At 45.6% G+C, this 24,291-nt stretch overlaps 1 protein-coding gene across 2 annotated transcripts in view; it reads left to right on the top strand.

Moving 5' to 3' along the window:
• Nucleotides 1-21,858, top strand: part of anpep (alanyl aminopeptidase, membrane) — a 43,365-nt gene extending 21,507 nt beyond the window's left edge. For both annotated transcript variants that reach the window (XM_062963071.1, XM_062963072.1), the window contains exons 7-21: nucleotides 1,430-1,543; nucleotides 3,402-3,545; nucleotides 5,971-6,036; nucleotides 6,679-6,744; nucleotides 8,848-9,023; nucleotides 9,145-9,221; nucleotides 10,899-11,038; nucleotides 11,252-11,307; nucleotides 13,228-13,375; nucleotides 14,720-14,811; nucleotides 15,872-15,982; nucleotides 16,718-16,885; nucleotides 17,616-17,753; nucleotides 17,863-17,944; nucleotides 21,255-21,858. In XM_062963071.1, the coding sequence (XP_062819141.1) occupies nucleotides 1,430-1,543; nucleotides 3,402-3,545; nucleotides 5,971-6,036; nucleotides 6,679-6,744; nucleotides 8,848-9,023; nucleotides 9,145-9,221; nucleotides 10,899-11,038; nucleotides 11,252-11,307; nucleotides 13,228-13,375; nucleotides 14,720-14,811; nucleotides 15,872-15,982; nucleotides 16,718-16,885; nucleotides 17,616-17,753; nucleotides 17,863-17,944; nucleotides 21,255-21,407 (1,731 nt within the window). In that variant the 3' untranslated portion in view covers nucleotides 21,408-21,858. The remainder of the gene's footprint in view (nucleotides 1-1,429; nucleotides 1,544-3,401; nucleotides 3,546-5,970; nucleotides 6,037-6,678; nucleotides 6,745-8,847; nucleotides 9,024-9,144; nucleotides 9,222-10,898; nucleotides 11,039-11,251; nucleotides 11,308-13,227; nucleotides 13,376-14,719; nucleotides 14,812-15,871; nucleotides 15,983-16,717; nucleotides 16,886-17,615; nucleotides 17,754-17,862; nucleotides 17,945-21,254) is intronic.
• Nucleotides 21,859-24,291: the final 2,433 nt, after the last annotated feature.

The raw sequence follows: 24,291 nt of genomic DNA, 5'->3' as shown, positions 1-24,291 counted from the left end.
TCTGTTTCTTATATGGACTAGAAGTCCATTGGGGTCACCTCCAACTCTAGGTCTCTATCTGTCTATTTCTTAGATGGACTAGATGTTCATTGGGGTCACCTCCAACTCTAGGGTCCTATCTATCTTCTATCTATCTCTTATAGGATGGACTGGATGGTCTTTGTGGTCTCTTCCAGCTCTAGGATTCCATCTATCAATCATCTATCTATCTATCTTCTCTTAAAGGATGGACGTGATGGCCCTTGTGGTCTTTCCAACTCTAGGGTCCTATCTATCGCATATCTATCTCTTATGGAATGGACTGGATGGCCTTTGTGGTCTTTTCCAGCTCCAGGATTCCATCTATCTATCTATCTATCTATCTGTCTGTCTGTCTGTCTGTCTGTCTATCTCTAAAAGGATGGATGTGATGGCCCTTCTGGTCTTTCCAGCTATAGGGTCCCATCTATCTATCTATCTATCTATCTATCTATCTATCTATCTATCTATCTATCTATCTATCTGTTTCTTATATGGACTAGAAGTCCATTGGGGTCACCTCCAACTCTAGGTCTCTATCTGTCTATTTCTTAGATGGACTAGATGTTCATTGGGGTCACCTCCAAGTCTAGTGTCATATCTATCTTCTATCTATCTCTTATAGTCGTCCAGAGGAGGGCGACTAAAATGATTAAGGGTCTGGAGAACAAGCCCTATGAGGAGCGGCTTAAAGAGCTTGGCATGTTTAGCCTGCAGAAGAGAAGGCTGAGAGGAGACATGATAGCCATGTACAAATACGTGAAGGGAAGTCCTAGGGAGGAGGGAGGGAGCTTGTTTTCTGCTGCCCTGCAGACTAGGACACGGAACAATGGCTTCAAACTACAGGAAAGAAAGGAGATTCCACCTGAACATCAGGAAGAACTTCCTCACTGTGAGAAGGGCTGTTCACCAGTGGAATTCTCTCCCCGGGGCCGTGGTGGAGGCTCCTTCCTTGGAGGCTTTTAAGCAGAGGCTGGATGGCCATCTGTCGGGGGTGCTTTGAATGCGATTTCCTGCTTCTTGGCAGAATGGGGTTGGACTGGATGGCCCATGTGGTCTCTTCCAACTCTACTATTCTATGATTCTATGATTCTATGATTCTATAGGATGGACTGGATGGTCTTTGTGGTCTCTTCCAGCTCCAGGATTCCATCTATCTATCTATCTATCTATCTATCTATCTATCTATCTATCTATCTATCTATCTATCTATCTATCTATCCTATCTATCTATCTATCTATCTATCTATCTATCTATCTATCTATCTATCTATCCTATCTATCTCCTTCTCTGGAGGTTTCTAAGCAGAGCCTGGATCCAAGGCACACTAAGAGACAAGCCCTGCTGATGCATGTGGGCTCCTGACCCTTGTTAGTGGCCAACTGACCTTCCTCCTCCTTCTCTTGGCAGTGGTTCGGGAACCTGGTGACTCTCCGCTGGTGGAACGATCTGTGGCTGAACGAGGGCTTTGCGTCCTACGTGGAATACCTGGGGGCGAATGCTGCCGAGCCCACTTGGAATATTGTGAGTTGCTCTCTTTGTGTGCTGTTTTGAGTGGAGAGAGGCAGTGCTGAGCAGTGGAGCAAGGCTCTGGATTTAAACAGAGGCTGTACGGCCATCTGTTGGGAGGGCTTTGATTGTGTTTTTCCTGCATTTCAGAAGGGGATTGGACTAGATGGCCCTTGGCGTCCTGTCCAACTCTATGATTCTATGATTATATAGACAAAAAAAATAAATACCGTATATACTCGAGTATAAGCCGACCCGAATATAAGCCGAGGCACCTAATTTTACCACAAAAAAACTGGGAAAATATTGACTCAAGTATAAGCCGAGGGTGGTAAATTTCAGAAATAAAAATAGATACCAATAAAATTACATTAATTGAGGCATCGGTAGGTTAAATGTTTTTGAATATTTACATAAAGCTCAAATTTAAGGTAACATTGTCCAAGTCTGATCAAATCATTATTCTCATCTTCTGCAATGTAAATGTACCTATGTATCCTTTTCATAATAATAGAGTAAAATAATACATGTAATAATAATAATAATAATAAATACAGGAAAATAATACATGTAGTAATAAATAGAGTAAAATAATAAATGCATTAATAATAATAAGAAGAAGAAGATCAGAGTGAAATAATAAATGTATTATTATTAATAATAATAAAAATAGAGTAGAATAAATGTAATAATAGCAACAATAATAGAGAAAAATAATACCAATAATACCAATAATAATACCAATAATAATAGAGAAAAATAATAAATGTCAAGGTACAGTAGAGTCTCACTTGTCCAACACTCACTTATCCAACATTCTGGATTATCCAACGCATTTTGTACTCAATGTTTTCAATACATTGTGATATTTTGGTGCTAAATTCATAAATACAGTAATTACTACATAGCATTAATGTGTAACGAACTACTTTTACTGTCAAATTTGTACTCAATGTTTTCAATGCATTGTGATATTTTGGTGCTAAATTCATAAATTCAGTAATTACTACATAGCATTAATGTGTAATGAACTACTTTTTCTGTCAAATTTGTACTCAATGTTTTCAATACATTGTGATATTTTGGTGCTAAATTCATAAATTCAGTAATTACTACATAGCATTAATGTGTAATGAACTACTTTTTCTGTCAAATTTGTACTCAATGTTTTCAATACATTGTGATATTTTGGTGCTAAATTCATAAATACAGTAATTACTACATAGCATTAATGTGTAATGAACTACTTTTTCTGTCAAATTTGTACTCAATGTTTTCAATACATTGTGATATTTTGGTGCTAAATTCATAAATACAGTAATTACTACATAGCATTAATGTGTATTGAACTACTTTTTCTGTCAAATTTGTTGTATAACATGATGTTTTAGTGCTTAAATTGTAAAATCATAACCTATTTTGATGTTTAATAGGCTTTTTCTTAATCTCTCCTTATTATCCAACATATTCACTTATCCAACGTTCTGCCGGCCCGTTTATGTTGGATAAATGAGACTCTACTGTAATACCAATAATAATAGAGAAAAATAATAAATGTAATAATACCAATAAGAACAGAGAAAAATAATAAATATACCATATATTCTTGAGTATAAGCTGACCCAAATATAAGCCAACCAGGACCCTGACCCGAGTATAAGCCGAGGGGGGCTTTTTCAGTCTTAAAAAAAGGGCTGAAAAACTAGGCTTATACTTGAGTATATACAGGATGTGTTTTCTGATGATCTTTGGCGACCCCTCTGACACCCCCGGGGGGGGGGTCCCGACCCCCAGTTTGAGAAGCACTGCTCCAGAGCGATCTTAAAGGGCCAGAGGCATAATGCTTGAAAGAGGCTTGCATTTTTTTTTGCAGAAAGACCTGATGGTGAGCAACGAAGTGTACCGGGTGATGGCCATTGACGCGCTGGTCTCCTCGCACCCGCTGTCCTTCAACGAGTCGGAGATCAACAGCCCGGCTCAGATCAGCGAAGTCTTTGACGCCATCGCCTACAGCAAGGTGAGAGGATGTGCGTGATAAGCAAAAACTGTACCAGCCGGTGGAGATAAGATAAACACATCGGCCCCATAAAACACAATAAAACAGCAATCCAGGAGGGAACGACAGTGGGTTCGCCAGCCCAGACCCTGAACTATGAGGCCAATTAAATAAAATTCCTGGGCAATAGAAATGCCATCGCCGGTTGCCTCAAAGGGCTCGGCCTTGACTTCGGGTGCATTTACCTGGAGCATTTCGGCCTCCGTGATGCCTCCATGTGTTGGCAAGGGATTAGGCAAAGGTAAAGGTTTTCCCCTGACTTGAAGTCTAGTCGTGCCTGACTCTGGGGGTTGGTGCTCATCTCCATTTCTGAGCCGAAGAGCCGGCGTTGTCCGTAGACACCTCCATGACTGCATGGGTGCCCTTACCTTCCTGCTGGAGCAGTACCTTGTTAATGTGGGATTGGTGTATTCATAGTGTTTAAATGCAATTTGTGCCATGCTTGTATTGCAACTGAGTGCATCATCCAGAATGTACCACAATGTGGAAAAAGTTAATTGCCAAGAAGCTATGATAATAATAATAATAATAATAATAATAATAATAATAATAATAATAATTTTATTTTTGTACCCCGCCACCAGGGCCGTAGCCAGAAAAAAATTTCGCGAGGGGTTTTGAAAATTTCGGGGGGGGGGGGGGGGTTGAACCCCTAGCACATACCTCTCCCCGCTACAAACCTGTCAATATCTGCTTGAGATAGTGCCTGGAGGGACTCTTAATGTTTTGCATCTCATAGACTTAGCATGGGGATTTGGTTAACCAGTTACAATTCATGAGTAAATGAGATTTTTTTTATAACTTGAAAAATTTCGGGGGGGGGGGGTTGAACCCCTAAAAACCCCCCCTCGCTACAGGCCTGCCCACCACCATCTCCCCAGAGGGACTTGGGGCGGCTTACAGATATAAAACCAACATACAATAATATCAAATACAAAAACACACAACTAAATTTAAAAGGCATTAAAAATCATGATGACCTTGATGTGTGGCTGGAACTAGGGAGTATCCAGACACAAGTGTTTGTGCATAACGATTGCATCAGTTCAGTTCTGTTCAGTTCAGTTCTGTCTGCCTAGAGTTCGAGTCAAGTTTTGTTGGAGAACAGAACAGTCCTGTGTTCGTTTGTTGTCTGCAAGTCTGTTTGTGTTGATTACTGCTGCATACAGTAAAACTTTGTAAATAGTTTTACCAACGTCTCTGAGTGTCTCTTCGTTCCACTGATCTTTCGGTCAGCAAGTTCCACAACTCAGCAGTTTAACCTACTGCGGGGACTCCTTGGGAAGGGATTGTCTTTATGGCAGAAGGGGGTGGGACTGGATGAGCTTTGGGGGTCCCTACCCTCCTTACTTTTCAGAAGAGCTCTTCCAACAGGCCTTTGGTGACTGACTTCCATAGTAAAGGACTGAGCTGTTGCTTATTTTATCTTTATTGAACTTTATTCCTTTAGCCGGCCATAGTTTCCTTTGTTTACGCCTTCCCCAGCACTTTAATTGGGACAATAGTTCTGGTATTGTCCTCCCCCCGATTGTATCTGACACTACTGACACTTTCTTTGGCCCAGTCCCTTTTAGGAGCCAACCCAGGATTTTATCAAAGTCTGTCTATTTTATGTGATCTTATTAGTTTTACGATCTGTTTTACTGTTGATTGATTTGTTTTATTGTGTTTTTACATTGCCTGTTTACCCTGGGCTTGACCCTATGTAAGCCGCCCCGAGTCCCTTTGGGGAAATGGGGCGGGGTATAAAAATAAAATTATTATTTTATTATGACACAGCAAACAAGATAGACATGCTGGATTTCGTATAACAAAATCACAAGTTGAACACTTCCCAAGCGTCTAGGACTGTGTGATGTATTATTATTATTATTATTATTATTATTATTATTATTATTATTATTATTATTATATTATGACACAGCAAACAAGATAGATATGCTGGATTTCATATCACAAAATCACAAGTCGAACACTTCCCAAGTGTCTAGGACTGTGTGATGTATTATTATTATTATTATTATTATTATTATTATTATTATTATTATATTATGACACAGCAAACAAGATAGACATGCTGGATTTCATATCACAAAATCACAAGTTGAACACTTCCCAAGTGTCTAGGACTGTGTGATGTATTTTCGGATGAGGCGTGCAGATCCCAGCAGGGTGGCCTTTTGCAGTTGGCAGATCGTGATTATTATTATTATTATTATTATTATTATTATTATTATTATTATTTTGTCTCAATAAGAATATAAACTGCCTGGGAGTCTGCTGGAGCCTCCTTCTCTGGGGGTTTCTAAACAGATGGCCATCTGTCAGGAGGGATCGGATAGTGTCACCTCACTTTGTTTTCCTTCCTTGCTTGCTCTCTCTGCAGGGAGCCTCGGTGCTGAGGATGCTCTCCGAATTCCTCACAGAGGACCGCTTCAAAAAAGGGCTGCAGGTGAGGCTCTGGCTCAGGTGAGGCTCTGGCTCAGGTGAGGCCAGGGCTGGCCCAAGGCAATTTTGAAGTGTAGGCGAACAGAATGTTGGTGCCCCCCAAAACCAATCTCTGAAAAATAAAAGCATTGGATAAGCAAAAATGTTGGATAATAAGGAGGGATTAAGGAAAAGCCTAAATAAAGAACAACACTCTGAAAACAGGGGAATTCCAGACAGGAAACAACCAGGGCCAGCTAACACCTCCCAACCAAGGATGCCCTCAGGGAGGAAGCAGCCAGGCTTTGAATCTGCAAGGCCATTAAATGCTAATCAAGCTGGCCAATTGCAACATTCCCACTTTCTCCCACCCTGAACTTTCCACAGATATACAAACCCCACTTACTTAGCTTCCAACAGACCTCACAATCTCTGAGGATGCCTGCCATAGGTGTGGGCCTGGCCCCGGAGGTGGCCACAGGCACCGAAGCCGAGCGGGCCCAGACCAAAGCCGAGAAGCGGCAGGAGATGTGCGCACATGCATGCGCACCTGGGAGCGCCTCAATTGCGCCCCCTACAGAATGGTGCCACAGACAAATGCCTGGTTTGCCTCGCGGTTGAACTGCCTCTGGGTGAGGCCCTCACTTTGGCTTTTGTGTCTCCGCAGTCGTACCTCCACACCTATGCCTATGGAAACACCGTCTACAGCAACCTCTGGGAACACCTGCAGAAGGTAGGTGCAGACACCCACCTGGGACCCTTTAATACATGGAGGGGAGGAGCGGGGCAAGCAGGTGGGAGCTTTGGTAGGACACCGGACTCTGATTATGGGATCTTTAGTTTGATCTAGGGAGCTAGGGAGCTCTAATGCGTGATCTAGGTGCATCAACAAACTGCAAAGACAATAGGAGAGAGCCGGGACACTAAGCCCAAGAGCCGGCGTTGTCCGTAGACACCTCCAAGGTCATGACTGCATGGCACACATTTTCCTTCCGGCCGGAGCAGTACTTATTGATCTACTCACATTTGCATGTTTTTGAACTGCTAGGTTGGCAGAAGCTAGGGCTAACGGTGGGAGCTCAACCTGCTCCCCAGATTCAAACCTCCAACTCGCTGCGCCACCACAACACTCGCTGTATTTTTAACTTATGTTGTGTTGTTGGGCTTGTCCCCATGTGAGCCACCCCGAGTCCCTTCGGGGAGATGGAGGCAGGATACAAAAATAAAGTTATTATTATTGTTGTTGTTATTATATTTATTGCAAAACTAGAGCAAAACGTGCGATAGCAGGATGTCCCTTCCGCAAGGACAAAGTTTTGCAGTTGAATAAACTTTGTCCATGTTTTTATGATAGCACCAATATATAATTCAGTTCAAAGCAGATAATATGGACTATGTGCTTTGATAACAAAAATGATGGTGTCACATAGTGAAGTCTATGGGAGCGTGCCACCAAGCCAGCCCTCTTGAGTCTTTTTTATTTCTACTTGTTTTATTTCTACTTGTTTTATATCTACTTGTTTTATTTCTACTTGTTCCCCATTCTGGTTGTGGAGCCCCTGTTCTTTGGTTAACGTTCCCTCTAATTTCTCAGATCTTGGGAAATCGGTCTCTTTGTTTTTCCTTTTTTCATTATCATTACTATTTGATTGCCAGAAGTGTTTGTGCATGGATAAATTCTAGTGATACTCTGGTCCCTTCTACACTGCCATATAATCCAGGTTATCAAAACACATAGTCCACATTATCTGCTTTGAACTGGATCATATGAGTCTACACTGGCACATAATCCAGATTATCGAAACCGGTAGTTCACATTGTCTGCGTTGTACTGGATCATGTGAGTCTACACTGGTATATAATCCAGGTTATCAAAGCGTATAGTCCACATTATCTGCTTTGAATTGGATCATATGAGTCTACATTGCTATATAATCCAGGTTATCCAAGTGTATAGTCCACATTATCTGCTTTGAATTAGATCATATGAGTCTACACAGGTTATGAAAGTGTGTAGTCCACATTATCTGCTTTGAATAGGATCATATGAGTCTACATTGCCATATAATCCAGGTTATCAAAGTGGATAGTCCACATTATCCGCTTTGAATAGGATCATATTGTTGTGGTAATCTCTGAGTGGTTAGACTCAATTTAACCCTCTCTGGGGGAGATTCCACCCAAAGGCAGCAGAGTAGCAAAAGCAAAAGCTTTCAAATGCAACAGTTACTTACATGCGGATGAGCAAGAGAAGCCTTTGTCTATTTAGGATGGCAATGGACTGCAGAGTCTCAGTAAAAGTTCAAAAACATTTATTCAGGTAAAAAGAACTCCATTGTAGATAGAAAGGCTTGGGAGCTGTCTAGTCTACTCTAGACTGGTTTCTAAGGAAAAATAAGAAAGGAAAAATAACAAACATCGAAATAGTTACATCTTGCCTGGAGGAACGGCAAGCTGTTGTTGTTAGCTTGAAGAACAAAGGGAGAAGACTGAACCAAAATGGTTCCAACCTCATGGTCCAGTTTATTGGGGCCATAAAAGACATTCTGACCAATGAGAAGTTAGTGTCCCTGGAGATTCACATTTCTACTAACTTCAAAGTAAGGGATGTGACGTAAACAGGATAGAGTGAAACACAGTAAAGCCTGTCTAGGCATGTTTTGGAAACAGGGAAAGGATTCCCTCAATATAACTCTATCATCTATCTAACTACATCTAGACTTGAGTAGTCCAGGGTGATTCCCAACACATATGAGTCTACACTGGCATATAGTTGAGGTTGTCAAGCTCTTGGCCCCCTTGACCCTCCACTGACTTTCCTCTCGATCCACGGCAGGCGGTGGACGAGGACGGGTTCAGCAGCAGCCTCCCGGGCTCCATCCAGGCCATCATGGACACCTGGACTCTGCAGATGGGCTTCCCAGTGCTGACCGTGGACACGGCCACCGGGCAGGTCACCCAACAGCACTTCCTTCTGGGCAACTCCTCCGTCCAGCGGCCCTCGCCCTTCGGGTAAGCAGGGGGTGACAGAGGGGTGCCTTGTCTGCCCGGCCACCCGAGCCCCATCCCGCCTGGCAGGGCTGCTGTTTTTGGAGCCCTGCCCCTCCTCACCTGGCTCGGCCTTGTCCTGCAGCTACACCTGGATCGTGCCCGTCACCTGGATGACCTCTGAGGGCCAAGGAGACCTGCTCTGGCTCACCCAAACAACAGGTAGGCCTCGCCAAAGCAACATAGCAAACAAAACTAGAGGCACTCAGACCAGGAGAGCCGTCATTCTGGCCATCAAAGCCTTCGACAACACATTTAGGATATTCACTTATACCCTGCTTTTCTCTCCTCTAAGGCTTTGGGCAGCTATTATTATTATTACTGTATATACTCGAGTATAAGCCTAGTTTTTCAGCCCTTTTTTAGGACAGAAAAAAAACCTCCTCGGCTTATACTCGGGTGAGGGTCCTGGTGGGCTTATATTCAGGTCGGCTTATACTCAACTATATATTGTATATTTATTATTTTTCTCTATTATTATTGGTATTGTTACATTTATTATTTTACTCTATTTATTATAATTTTATTATGTCACAGCAAACAAGATAGATATGCTGGATTTTGTATCATAAAATCACTACTCAAACACTTCCCAAGTATCTAGGACTGTTGATGTATATTATTATTATTATTATTATTATTATTATTATTATTATTTTATTTTATGACACAGCAAACAAGATAGATATGCTGGATTTTGTATCATAAAATCACTACTCAAACACTTCCCAAGTATCTAGGACTGTTGATGTATATTATTATTATTATTATTATTATTATTATTATTTTATTTTATGACACAGCAAACAAGATAGATATGCTGGATTTTGTATCATAAAATCACAAGTCAAACACTTCCCAAGTATCTAGGACTGTTGATATATATTATTACTATTATTATTTTATTTTATGACACAGCAAACAAGATAGATATGCTGGATTTTGTATCATAAAATCACAAGTCAAACACTTCCCAAGTATCTAGGACTGTTGATGTTTATTATTATTATTATTATGTCACAGCAAACAAGATAGATATGCTGGATATTGTATCACAAAATCACAAGTCAAACACTTCCCAAGTGTCTGTGTGATGTATTTTCGGATGATGTGCGCAGATCCCAGTCGGGTGGCCTTTTGCAGTTGGCAGATTGTGATTTTGTCAATGCCTATTGTTTCCAAATGCCGGCTGAGATCTTTTGGCACGGCACCCAGTGTGCCCATCACCACCGGGACCACCTGCACTGGTTTCTGCCAGAGTCTTTGAAGTTCAATCTTGAGGTCCTTATAGCGGCTGAGTTTTTCCTGTTGTTTTTCGTCAATGCGACTGTCACCTGGGATGGCGACATCAATGATCCAAACCTTTTTCTTTTCCACAACTGTGATGTCTGGTGTGTTGTGTTCCAGAACTTTGTCAGACTGGATTCAGAAGTCCCACAGTATCTTTGCGTGCTCATTTTCCAATACTTTTGCAGGTTTGTGATCCCACCAGTTCTTTGCTGCTGGGAGGTGGTACTTGAGGCATAAGTTCCAATGAATCATTTGGGCCACGTAGTTGTGCCTCTGTTTGTAGCCTGTCTGTGCGATTTTCTTACAGCAGCTGAGGATATGATCCATGGTTTCGTCGGTTTCCTTGCACAGTCTGCATTTTGGTTCAACAGCTGATCTGATGACCCAAAATAATAATAATAATAATAATAATAATAATAATAATTACTATTATTATTCCAATTCTTCAGCTTAGAAATGGAGATAAGCGCCAACCCCCAGAGTCAGACACAACTAGACTTGAGTCAGGGGAAAACCTTTACCTGACCTTTGTCTTGCTCCTTTCTGCAGCGAATGTGCCTGACTTTACTGCAACCGGAACCCCAAACAAGTGGCTGCTGCTCAACCTTAACGTTACTGGATATTTCCGTGTGAACTATGACCAGGGAAACTGGGACCGGCTGATGGAGCAGCTGAGCAACAACCATACGGTGGGTGACAGCTTGGCTTGACCCACCACCTGACCACGTGACAGTCCCCCCCCCCCAATCATTCTGGGTCCCGATTCAGGCACAGGTCAGGTCGGAAGGGGACCCAAGGGTCATCTAGTCCAGCCATGTGGGTCTTGGGATGCCACCCCCAGTGAAGGGCTTCCATCTCCCCAATCCCTTTCCAACCTCTGTCCTCTGCTCTTCCTTCCCCAGGGAATCCCAGTCCTCAACCGGGCTCAGCTGATTGACGATGCCTTCAACCTGGCCAGGTGAGAAGCTTGCCTCTCTCGGTGCTCCCCCCCACACAAAATCACCTGTTGTCTGTGCAAAAGGGCACATGCGCAGGTGGGCATCCCTCCAATGCCCTCTCCTGCCAATCAGTCAATCACAGTAGGCACTACCGCACCCTGGTGGGCGCTGCAGCGATCCAGGGGGGCGGTCATGGCACCTATTAGGAGATGGGGGCGGAGCCAGAGGAGGGGCGGGCCTCTTCCCAAGTGGCGGAGACAGGGCTGAGCACCTGAGGCGCCTGTTAGGACACACAGGGGGCGGAGCTAGGGGAGTGGGAGTGGCTTCTTTCCAAGAGCCCGAGACAGGGCTGAGCCTCTATACCTCTCCTGAGGCTCTTGTTGGGACACAGAGGGCGGAGCTAGGGAAGGGGGCGGGGCCTCCTTCCAAGAGCCTGAGACAGGGCTGAGCCTCTATACTTCTCCTGAGAGGCCTTTTAGGACTAAAGGGCGGGGCTAGGGGTGGGGGGCGGGGCCTCTTCCCAAGAGCCCGAGACAGGGCTGAGCCTCTATACTTCTCCTGAGAGGCCTATTAGGACTAAAGGGCGGGGCTAGAGATGGGGGCGGGGCCTCTTCCCAAGAGCCCGAGACAGGGCTGAGCCTCTATACTTCTCCTGAGAGGCCTATTAGGACTAAAGGGCGGGGCTAGAGATGGGGGCGGGGCCTCTTCCCAAGAGCACGAGACAGGGCTGAGCCTCTATACTTCTCCTGAGAGGCCTATTAGGACTAAGGGGCAGGGCTAGGGATGGGGGCAGGGCCTCTTCCCAAAAGCCTCTGTATACCTCCCCGAGGCGCTTGTTAGAACACAGGGGCGGGGTATAAAGGTTCAGCCTCGTCAGGCACTTGGGAATTGGCCCCGCCCCCTCCTCTAGCCCTGCCCCCTGTGTCCTGGCCATAGGACAGGGATAGAAGCTCAGCCCTGCCTCAGAGCTCGTAACTCCGCCCATCCCAGTCCTGGCTGCCCATTTGTAGCCCCGCCCACCTCCCCCTCCCAGCCCTGCATCTTGGACTAGGGGAGAGGCTCAGCCCCGCCCTCTTGAGCAGGAGCCACGCCCACCCCTCTAAGCCACGCCCCCTTTCCAGGGGGCACTGAGTCATATTTTTTCTGGCCAAATAAGTTTGGACCCCTTGTCCACCTCTCTTCATGGCTCAAGATGGGTCACAACACAGTCAGAAAACACACAAATACTATAACAATTCTACAAATAGAGGTCATGCATATGAAATTGCAGATGAAAACAAATTGGGAGATAGAGCTCATATCCCAGTGGATCCAAAGTGACTTGAACGCATTAGAGAGCTAAGCCAAAACCAACAAAATGGATTTGAATGGGAGAAATTACACTTCAGTAGAAAAAAAAATGAAATGCACAGATATGGGATGGGTGACACCTGACTTGATCACAGTCTATGTGAAAGGGATCCAAGAATCTTAGTAGATCATAAGAAGAACCTGAGTGTGATGCAGCAGCTAAAAAGGCCAATGCAATTCTAGGTTGCATCGATAGGAAGATAGTGTCTGGACAGAAGGAAGTCATAGTCCAGCAGAAGCTGGATGGCCATCTGTCGGGGGTGCTTTGAATGTGATTTCCTGCTTCTCAGCAGGGGGTTGGACCGAATGGCCCATGAGGTCTCTTCCAACTCTATGATTCTATGCTCTAACCACTGAAATAGATACTAGGTAAGTACGTTGGTAGGTAGAGAGAGAATAGGATAACTTTATTGTCATTGAACATCATGCCATGAAATTTACAAAAGTATATCCAGGGTTGAGGTGGATCCTTAAGGATATATTTTGAGCTTTCTTAAGGCAGCGGGAAGGATAAAGTTCTTCCAAAGAGGGGAGTGAGTGGCGTGAAGGAAACTCCTGGTTTACGGTGGGGAGGGCTCTTTGCTTTGCAGAGCGGGGCAGGTCAGCACCATCCTGGCCCTCGACACAACGCGCTACCTGGCCAACGAGACCGACTACCTGCCTTGGGATGCCGCCCTCAGCAACCTGGGCTACTTCAGGCTCATGTTTGACCGTTCGGATGTCTACGGGCCCATGAGGGTGAGCGGAGCAAGGCTCTGGCGGAAGGGGGCCGGGTGATAAGAAGTATATAAAATAATAATGCAAAATATAATGTTAATAATATCATTTCACATAATAATAAGTATATACAAATAATATAAAATATATTATTAGTATTATTAATATAAAAGGTAAAGATAAAGGTTTCCCGTGACGTTAAGTCCAGTCGTGTCCGACTCTGGGGGTTGGTGCTCATCTCCATTTCTAAGCCGAAAAAGCAATACCTATTGATCTACTCACATTGACATGTTTTCGAACTGCTAGGTTGGCAGAAGCTGGAGCTAACAGCGGGCTCTCATTCTGCTCCCGGGATTTGAACCTTCGACCCTTCGGTCTACAAGTTCAGCAGCTCAGTGCTTTAACACACTTCACCACCAGGGCTCCTCATTAGTATTATTAATATCTCTATATATAAAAGAGTGATGGCATCATGGCGACCCACAAAACAACAAAACTACAGGCCCCGCAACCTCGAAATTTGACAACACAACCCATCATCCACGCCTTTAGGTTGATAAAACAAAAAGAAAAGAAAAATAAAGTCCTGATTTGAGAGAGAGGAATAATTGCTTTTATCCAATTGCTGCCAGTTAGAAGGCTAAGCTCCTCCAACTTGGTCTCCTAGCAACCCAATAAAAAATAATAAAAAACACTAAAAATTAATACAATAAAATACTATAATAACAGAAAATAACTAAAAATAATACAAGAAAATAATAAAATATAATAAATAAAAATATAACTTACAATAAAATTAATAAAAAATGCAAATAACGTCAAATAAAAATTACACAACAATTTTTAACCAATACCACCACCACTTTGCCACAGCAACGCATGGCCGGGCACAGCTAGTACATATATAAAATAATATTAATATAAAAGGTAAAGGTTTCCCTTGACGTTAAGTCCAGTCATGTCTGACTCTAGGGGATGGTGCTCATCTCCATTTCTAAGCTGAAGAGCCGGCGTTGTCCATAGACACCTCCAAGGGCATGACTGCATGGACCACCGTTACTTTCCCGCTGCAGCGGTACCTATTGATCTACTCACATTTGCATGCAGCACGATTTGTGTTCCTGGGTTATAAATGTCATTTCCTGATCGGTTCTCTCATAAAAACATGGGGCAAATATATTAAACTGCAAAATAATATATACAACCATTACAACAGATTTAATTATGAATGCTATTTAAAAATCCACTTAAAATCCATACAAACATAATAAGCCAAACTAAAAGCCTCAGCATCACCTTGAAGGCAAATGGGAGCAAGGCTTTCAAAGTGAGTCCAACCATGTCTGTCCTGCTTTCCCTCAACAGAAATACATCCAGAAACAGATCACCCCTCTCTTCAATCATTTCAAGGACGTCACCTCCAACTGGACCACCATCCCCTCCAGCCTCATGGATCAGTGAGTCTTGTCGAACAAAAGAGCCTCTCTAAGCTTTTGGGTTTTTTTATCGTGTCAGAAGCGACTTAAGAACATACTGCAAGTTGCTTCTGGTGTGAGAGAATTGGCCGTCTATAGACGTTGCCCAGGGAACCCCTGGATGTGTTAACTGGGAGGCTTCTGTCACGACACCACAAGCTATAGCTGACAGACAGGAGCTCACCCCATCTCGCAGATTCAAACTAGCAATCTTCAGGTCAGCAACCCAATCTTCAAATCAGCAGTTCAGCCGGCACCTATTAGGACACGGGGGCGGGGCCAGGGGAGGGCGGGGCCTCTTACCAAGTGCTGGAGACAGGGCTGAGCCCCTGAGGCGCCTGTTAGGACACAGGGGGCGGAGCTAGAGGAGTGGGCGTGGCTTCTTCCCAAGAGCCCGAGACAGGGCTGAGGATCTATACCTCTCCTGAGGTGCTTGTTGGGAGACAGAGGGCGGAGCTAAGGAAGGGGGCGGGGCCTCCTTCCAAGAGCCTGAGACAGGGCTGAGCTTCTATGCCTATCCTGAGAGGCCTTTTAGGACTAAAGAGCGGGGCTGGGGTGGAGGCGGGGCCTCTTCCCAAGAGCCCAAGACAGGGCTGAGCCTCTGTATCTCTCCTGAGAGGCCTTTTAGGACTATAGGGCAGGGCTGGGTGGGGGTGGGGCCTCTTCCCAAGACCATGAGACAGGGCTGAGCCTCTGTATACCTCCTCTGAGGCGCTTGCTAGAACACGAGGGCGGGGTATAGAGGTTCAGCCCCACCAGGCACTTGGGAAGAGGCCCCGCCCCCTCCTCTAGCCCTGCCCCCTGTGTCCAGGACAGGGATAGAAGCTCAGCCCTGCCTCAGAGCTGGTAACTCTGCCCATCCCAGTCCTGGCTTCCCATTTGTGGCCCCGCCCACCTCCCCCTCCCAGCCCTGTATCTTGGACTAGGGGAGAGGCTCAGCCCCGCCTCCTTGAGCAGGAACCACGCCCACCTCTATAAGCCACGCCCCCTTCCAGGGTGTTAATGAAGAAACGACTCTTTGGGGGCTCCCCTGTTTCCCCAGGTACAACGAGATCTCGGCCATCAGCACCGCCTGCTCCTACGCCATCCCCGAATGCCAGGAACTGGCCACCGGCCTCTTCAACGCTTGGAGAGAAAACCCGGCGGCCAACCCGTAAGTGCCTCCGCCCTGGCCGTTCTCGGGTGGCGACTGGCCGCCGGTCCCTCATATTCATTAATGGCCGGTAGTAGGACTGTGGGATCAATGAAAAAATATTTCAAAACTCGGCGATTTTCTTGGTACCAGATTCTGGTATTTTGTTAGGTTCTCTTCTTCCAGTTGTGATGCGGGTAAGTCTTCCACTAGGAGAAAGCACCAAGACACACACTGGTAGATTCCAACAGGTTTTATTGTACAGAAAACCAGAACCTTCTCTGTAGCCCATTTATATAGGGGCTCTCACATACCAGAGGGTAATTGAGGTTTTATGGCTGGCCCATTTTATGGCTGGCATCTGTTCTTTGTCAGTGCTTGGTCTGCGTCCTGAGATGTCAAAGATCGGAGATTATGACAGTGTTTCAGTTCTAAAATTTTTCTCCCCTCTTTCTTGCATGTTTTTAATATTGATTCATATGCACAGATGTAACGAATTTGATCTGATTTATGAGGATTCATGACCATTTTGCACAGCTCTAGCCTAAAAACCTTCAGCCCCCCCCCCCCCAATCAAATGCTGAAGGCAGGAGATCTTTTTGCAAGATCAGGACACCTTGGTGGGTGGAGTAACTAAGGAAAGTGCCACAGTGACTTGATGTGCAGTTCAGGACCTTGGAGAGCGGCCCCTGGCCCAAGGGTGGGCTGCCAACTGCCTTCTTCGTATTATTATTATTATTATTTTTCTTCTTCCAGGATCGCACCCAACCTGCGCTCCAGCATCTACTGCAGTGCCATCCGGACAGGGGACGAGGCGGCCTGGGACTTTGCCTGGCAGATGTTCCGCAACGCCACCGTGGTCTCCGAGGCTGACAAGCTCCGCAGCGCCTTGGCCTGCAGCCAGGAGACCTGGATCCTCCAGAGGTGAGCCACGAAGGGCGCAGGGTCTCGAAGCCTGGCACCCTCACACTGCGGCCCTCCAGCTGTTTGGGCCGCCAACTCCCAGAATTCCTGACTATCGAACAAGCTGGCTAAGGCTTCCGGGAGTTGGAGGCCCAAACAGCTGGAGGGCCGCAGTGTGAGGGTGCCTGCTCTAAGCAGAGTGGAGTGTGGCGCATATATTTATATGCATGCATATATGTGTATGCCTATACAGTAGAGTCTCACTTATCCAAGCTTCACTTATCCAAGGTTCTGTATTATCCAAGACAGTCTGCCTTTTAGTAGACATTGTTTTGGTAGTGGACCGTCTACAGGCATCACACTCAACTCCTGGAACTATTCCATCAGCGTTGCCTCAGGAAAAAAACCCACTGATAATACAGTAGAGTCTCACTTATCCAACACTCGCTTATCCAAGGTTCTGGATTATCCAATGCATTTTTGTAGTCAATGTTTTCGTTTGTGAGCCAGAGCCAGGTCTTCCCCTTCTCAGCTTTTCCTTCAATTTTGTCAAGGAACTTTCCACGCAATGTTTTGTTGTGCCAGCTGTCAGCTCTAGTTTGTAGTGCGGTTTTCTTGTACTGATTCTTTGTCTGCTGTGTTTTGAGGATTTTCTAATTTTTGACTTCAATCAAATATTATTATTATTATTATTATTATTATTATTATTATTATTATTATTCCATGTGCTTCTCCTTTTTCCCCCTGGCAGGTACCTACAGTACACGCTGAGCGACCAGATCCGCCGGCAGGATGCCACCTCCACCATCACCAGCATCGCCAGCAACGTGGTTGGGCAGACCCTGGTATGGGACTTTGTCCGTGCCAATTGGAAGACCCTCTTCGAGCAGTGAGTGTGGGTTGGGGGTTATTGGGGGTGGGGTGGGGTGGGGGCTGCCTGCGTGGCTGCTTGTCCAGATTGACCAACCCCTCTGCCCACTTTCCTCCTTTGATGTCAGGTACGGCGGAGGCTCTTTCTCCTTCTCCAGCCTCATCCAAGGAGTAACGCAGAGGTTTGCCTCTGAATTTGAACTCCAGCAGGTAAGGGCTGTGCCAGGTGGGAGAAACACAGCTGGGGAGTGTGTGTTTACTATACCTAAATAGGTAGACATTAGACATGAGCGATCCATGAAAAAAATGGTTCTAAACTCGCTTCTAAAGTAGGGGACGCTGGTGCTCCGTTTCTGAAACTACTTCCGAAATTTGGCTCAAAAAAGTTTTGAAACTTAAGAATACAGTAGAGTCTCACTTATCCAAGCCTCGCTTATCCAAGCCTCTGGATAATCCAAGCCATTTTTGTAGTCAATGTTTTCAATATATTGTGATATTTTGATGCTAAATTCGTAAATACAGTAATTACAACATAACATTACTGCATATTGAACTACTTTTTTGTCAAATGTATTGTATAACATGATGTTTTGGTGCTTAATTTGTAAAATCATAACCTAATTTGATGTTTAATAGGCTTTCCTTAATCCCTCCTTATTATCCAAGTTATTCGCTTATCCAAGCTTCTGCCGGCCCATTTAGCTTGGATAAGTGAGACTCTACTGTATTTGGAATATTCAAAATTAATTCGTTAATGGCAGACGCGCATGCGCAGTCGCCAAAAACAGCACCGGGGGGGGGGGGGGGACTTTACAGGACTCTCCGTCCTCATTTTTTTGAGCTATCTTCTTCAAACTTAGTACAGTGGTAGAACCCATTTACCACTGCTAGCTCACCAAAATTCAGAACGTTTCCCTTATCATCTGATTTTTGGTGAATTTTCATAGCTTTTATAATAATTTTACCACAAAAAAACCTGGGAAAACATTGACTCCAGTATAAATAAGCCGAGGTTGGTAAATTTCAGAAATAAAAATAGATACTAATAAAATTACATTATTACATTATTTTATTATGTATTATATTATATTGCATATAATATTATGCAATATGCATATAATATTATGTATTACAGTGGAATCTCACTTATCCAACACTCGCTTATCCAACGTTCTGGATTATCCAACACATTTTTGTAGTCAATGTTTTCAATACATCATGATATTTTGGTGCTAAATTTGTAAATACAGTAATTACTATATAGCATTACTGCATATTGAACTACTTTTCCTGTCAAATTTGCTGTATAACATGATGTTTTGGTGCTTAATTTGTAAAATCATAACATAATTTAATGTTTAATAGGCTTTTCCTTAATCTCTCCTTATTATCCAACATATTCACTTATCCAATGTTTTGCCGGCCCGTTTATGTTGAATAAGCGAGACTCTACTGTAGTTGTAGAAATCTGTTCCTGGTTTGAAAGTCTTATTTCCTGTTTAATTGGGTTGTCTTTACTTTGAAAGTCCTTGTTCTACTTTAGAAACTTTGTTTTTGTGGCTGAAACTTTGTTAAATTGGTGGACAGTGTCCCAGCAAACTATAATGTGCTCCATGTCCCTTGCGCAAAGACAAAGTTCAGCCAGTCTCATAAATTTTGCCATGTTTGGTTTGTTTTTGCTCTGGTTTGGGCGGAGATCTCTTTGCAATGTTTTGCTGCTTGTCTCTAGTTCTTCTCATCCCAGCTCTTCCTTCTGCTCTTCTTCTGATCTTTCTCTCGGCTTCCAGACCTGGATTCTCTTCTTTTGACTGTGAGTATCCTGTCATTTGTGCTCCTGGCTCCACTTTCTCCGTTCCTTTCTGGATTTTATCTTCTCTGTCCTGCTTCTTGCCCTTTCAGCCACTTTCTCCCTTTTGGGCAGAGCACCCTCTTTTATTTACTGACTAGCTTGAGGACCCAGCGGTGTCCAGATGATTAGAAGAAGGCATTGTTTGTTTTGGGGTGTTTGGTAATATTGCTGAAGTTTGGTCCAGATCTGTTGCTGGCTGGGTTCAGTGCTGTCTGGATAAGGGTGAACTACAACTCCCAGATTCCCAGGGAAATCACCCCCAAACCCTGCTGGTATTCACAGTTGGCCATGTTTGGGTCTGTATGCCAAGTTTGGACCAGATCCATCGTCGGCTGGATTCAGGGCTCTCTGGATAAGGGTGAACTACAACTCCCAGACCTGAGGTCAATCACACCCAAACCCTACCAGTATGCACAGTTGGCTATTTTGGGTCTGTGTGCCAAATTTGGTCCAGATCTGACGTCATCAAGGTTCAGTGCTTTCTGGATGCAGGTGAACTATAACTCCCAAAATCAAGTTCCATTCCCACTAACCCCTGCAGTATGTTCAGCTGATCATGAGGCTCCTCTGTGCCAAGTTTGGTCCCAGTCAATTGTCGGCAGGGGTCCCAGTTTCTCTGGATGTAGGTGAACTATAACTCCCATAATCAAGGTCCATTCCCACTGTTCCCTACCGGCTGTTAGGAATTGTGGGAGTCCAAAACACCTGGAGGGCCCAAGTTTGCCTATGCCTGCTCTAGAGCAAACTTACCCAGCATAACAAACTTTAAGTACTGACAGAGTTTCTCGGGTTTCAGTTGGCATGATGTGAGTTGTAGTTCACCCACAACGTTAGGCATTTTATACAATTCAAAACTGACTTTTTCAAATAACCCGGGCAATGCCAGATACCCAAGCTAGTCAACAATTAAAAAAATGAGACAGAGAAATACACACAAATCACTAGCCGAAAACTCCTGTAATAGTTATTACAATTTAATAATAATAATAATAACAACAACAACAACAATAATAATAATAATATGGGATTACATTACAAGTTGAAAGCAAGGGCCATAGAGCAGCAAGTGTAAAAAAACTGCTTGTAAAATTTAGACAAGTTTGTGGCCATGACAAGGGACCCTGTTTTGTGAGATAAAAAGATCTCTCAGGTGAACGGCTTGCATCAGTGATTCCCAAAGTGGGTGCTACTGCCCCCTGCTGGGGGCTGCAGAGATCCAGGGGGGCGGTGATGGCACCTATTAGGACATGGGGCAAGGCCAAAGGAGGGGCGGAGCCTCTTCCCAAAAGCCTGAGACAGGGCTGAGCCTCTATACCTCTCCTGAGAGGCCTTTTAGGACTAAAGGGTGGGGCTGGGCCTCTTACCAAGACAGGGCTGAGCCTCTATATTTCCCCTGAGGCACTTGTTAGAACATGGGGGCGGAGTATAGAGGTTCAGCCCCATCAGGCACTTGGGAAGAGGCCCCGCCCCCTCCTCTAGCTCCGCCCCCTGTGTCCAGGACAGGGATAGAGGCTCAGCCCTGCCTCAAAGCTCGTAACTCCGCCCATCCCAGTCCTGGCTGCCCATTTGTGGTCTCACCCAAATAAGTTTGGGAAAGCATTGGCTTGTATAATGAAGTTGGCATACACTCCCCCCCCCCCCTTTATTGACTCCTTTTTCCGTCATCGCCAGCTGGAGCAGTTCAAGGCGGACAACGCGGAGGTGGGCTTTGGCTCGGGGACGAGGGCCCTGGAACAGGCGCTGGAGAAGACCAAGGCCAACATCGCCTGGGTGGCCGAGAACAGGGAGCCCATCCGGAAGTGGTTCGAGGAGGCCACCCAGTAGGGACCCCTCCCCATATGTCTCTCTCTCTGTTTCCCTGCTTCTCTCTCTGAGTGTCAAGTGTGTGTGTGGATGGGTGACGATGCTGTCCACGTCCAGCTGCATCTTGCAAGGCCCTGCGCACGGTCTGTGGGTTCAGCACCTCTTCCTCTCCGTCCGTCAGCCCACGGATCTTTGGACAACGAGGCCCCATGTGCCCCCCCCCCCAGCACCCATACTTGCTCCCATGATGCTTCACAGGGCATTGTGCCCCCTCCCCGCCTCTCCCCCACACACTCTGCATTGCCACGGGCCTTCTCTTCTTGCACTTGTCTCAGGTCTTCAGGGGAAGGTGGGGAAGAAGGGGGGAAAGCCCCCCCATTGTGATATTCCCCACCCCCACCCCGTTACACTCCGTGCCATCCATGTCACTTTGTAACCCCGACTTTGTAAATTAAAAGACTTTTCTCCCTGAGTTTATTTGTTCAGGTGCAGAAGTTTAGAAGGAAAGACAACTGCAGGGAGGCGTGTTCGAAAACACACATGAGGGAACCCCAGAGGTGGAAGAGACCCCATTAAAGCCTTCCTAACAGATGGCCATCCAGATAGGTTAGAAAACACACATGAGGGACTCCCAGAGGTGGAAGAGACCCCATTAAAGCCTTCCTAACAGATGGCCATCCAGATAGGTTAGAAAACACACATGAGGGACTCCCAGAGGTGGAAGAGACCCCACTAAAGCCTTCCTAACAGATGGCCATCCAGATAGGTTAGAAAACACACATGAGGGAATCCCAGAGGTGGAAGAGACCCCACTAAAGCCTTCCTAACAGATGGCCATCCAGATAGGTTAGAAAACACACATGAGGGAATCCCAGAGGTGGAAGAGACCCCACTAAAGCCTTCCTAACAGATGGCCATCCAGATAGGTTAGAAAACACACATGAGGGAATCCCAGAGGTGGAAGAGACCCCACTAAAGCCTTCCTAACAGATGGCCATCCAGATAGGTTAGAAAACACACATGAGGGAATCCCAGAGGTGGAAGAGACCCCACTAAAGCCTTCCTAACAGATGGCCATCCAGATAGGTTAGAAAACACACATGAGGGAATCCCAGAGGTGGAAGAGACCCCACTAAAGCCTTCCTAACAGATGGCCATCCAGATAGGTTAGAAAACACACATGAGGGACTCCCAGAGGTGGAAGAGACCCCACTAAAGCCTTCCTAACAGATGGCCATCCAGATAGGTTAGAAAACACACATGAGGGAATCCCAGAGGTGGAAGAGACCCCACTAAAGCCTTCCTAACAGATGGCCATCCAGATAGGTTAGAAAACACACATGAGGGACTCCCAGAGGTGGAAGAGACCCCACTAAAGCCTTCCTAACAGATGGCCATCCAGATAGGTTAGAAAACACACATGAGGGAATCCCAGAGGTGGAAGAGACCCCACTAAAGCCTTCCTAACAGATGGCCATCCAGATAGGTTAGAAAACACACATGAGGGAATCCCAGAGGTGGAAGAGACCCCATTAAAGCCTTCCTAACAGATGGCCATCCAGATAGGTTAGAAAACACACATGAGGGAATCCCAGAGGTGGAAGAGACCCCACTAAAGCCTTCCTAACAGATGGCCATCCAGATAGGTTAGAAAACACACATGAGGGAATCCCAGAGGTGGAAGAGACCCCACTAAAGCCTTCCTAACAGATGGCCATCCAGATAGGTTAGAAAACACACATGAGGGAATCCCAGAGGTGGAAGAGACCCCACTAAAGCCTTCCTAACAGATGGCCATCCAGATAGGTTAGAAAACACACATGAGGGACTCCCAGAGGTGGAAGAGACCCCACTAAAGCCTTCCTAACAGATGGCCATCCAGATAGGTTAGAAAACACACATGAGGGAATCCCAGAGGTGGAAGAGACCCCACTAAAGCCTTCCTAACAGATGGCCATCCAGATAGGTTAGAAAACACACATGAGGGAATCCCAGAGGTGGAAGAGACCCCATTAAAGCCTTCCTAACAGATGGCCATTCAGATTCTCCCCAGTGCTTCCTCTTCATCCTGGAAAGAAGTGAAGAGTGGAGTGCCATCAGCAGGGTCCTGTCCTTGGTCCCGTTCTGTTCAGGATCTCGATTAATGACTTAGATCAGTCATTAATGGGGCCTCTTCCCAAGTGCCGGAGACAGGGCTGAGCCGCGGAGGCGACTGTTAGGACACACAGGGGGCGGAGCTAGAGGAGTGGGCGTGGCTTCTTCCCTAGAGCCTGAGACAGGGCTGAGCATCTATACCTCTCCTGAGGCGCTTGTTGGGACACAGAAGGCAGAGCTACAGAAGGGGGCGGGGCCTCCTTCAAAGAGCCTGAGACAGGGCTGAGCCTCTATAACTTTCCTGAGAGGCCTTTTAGGACTAAAGGGCGGGGCTAGGGAAGGGGGCGGGGCCTCTTCCCAAGAGCACGAGACAGGGCTGAGCCTCTGTATCTCTCCTGAGAGGCCTTTTAGGACTAAAGGGCGGGGCTAGGGAAGGGGGCGGGGCCTCTTCCCAAGAGCACGAGACAGGGCTGAGCCTCTGTATCTCTCCTGAGAGGCCTTTTAGGAATAAAGGGCGGGGCTGGGGTGGGGGTGGGGCTTCCTTCTAAGAGCCTGAGACAGGACTGAGCCTCTATATTCTGCCTTGGTCAGACCACTTTACCTGGAAGCACACTGTGTCCAATTCTGGGCACCACAATTTTAGGGAGGTGTTAACACGCTGGAATGTGTCCAGAGGGCGACTAAAATGATCAAGGGTCTTGAGAATAAACCCTATGAGGAGCGGCTGAAAGAGCTGGGCATGTTTAGCTTGCAGAAGAAAAAGCTGAGAAGAGACATGATGAGGGTCATGGATCAAGATGTGATGGAGGGG

Source organism: Anolis carolinensis, unplaced genomic scaffold (genome assembly GCF_035594765.1).
Source record: "Anolis carolinensis isolate JA03-04 unplaced genomic scaffold, rAnoCar3.1.pri scaffold_11, whole genome shotgun sequence".
NCBI classification, from domain to species: domain Eukaryota; kingdom Metazoa; phylum Chordata; class Lepidosauria; order Squamata; family Dactyloidae; genus Anolis; species Anolis carolinensis.
Note: the sequence above shows the minus strand (reverse complement) of the source record. Positions and strands in the feature narration are given on the sequence as shown.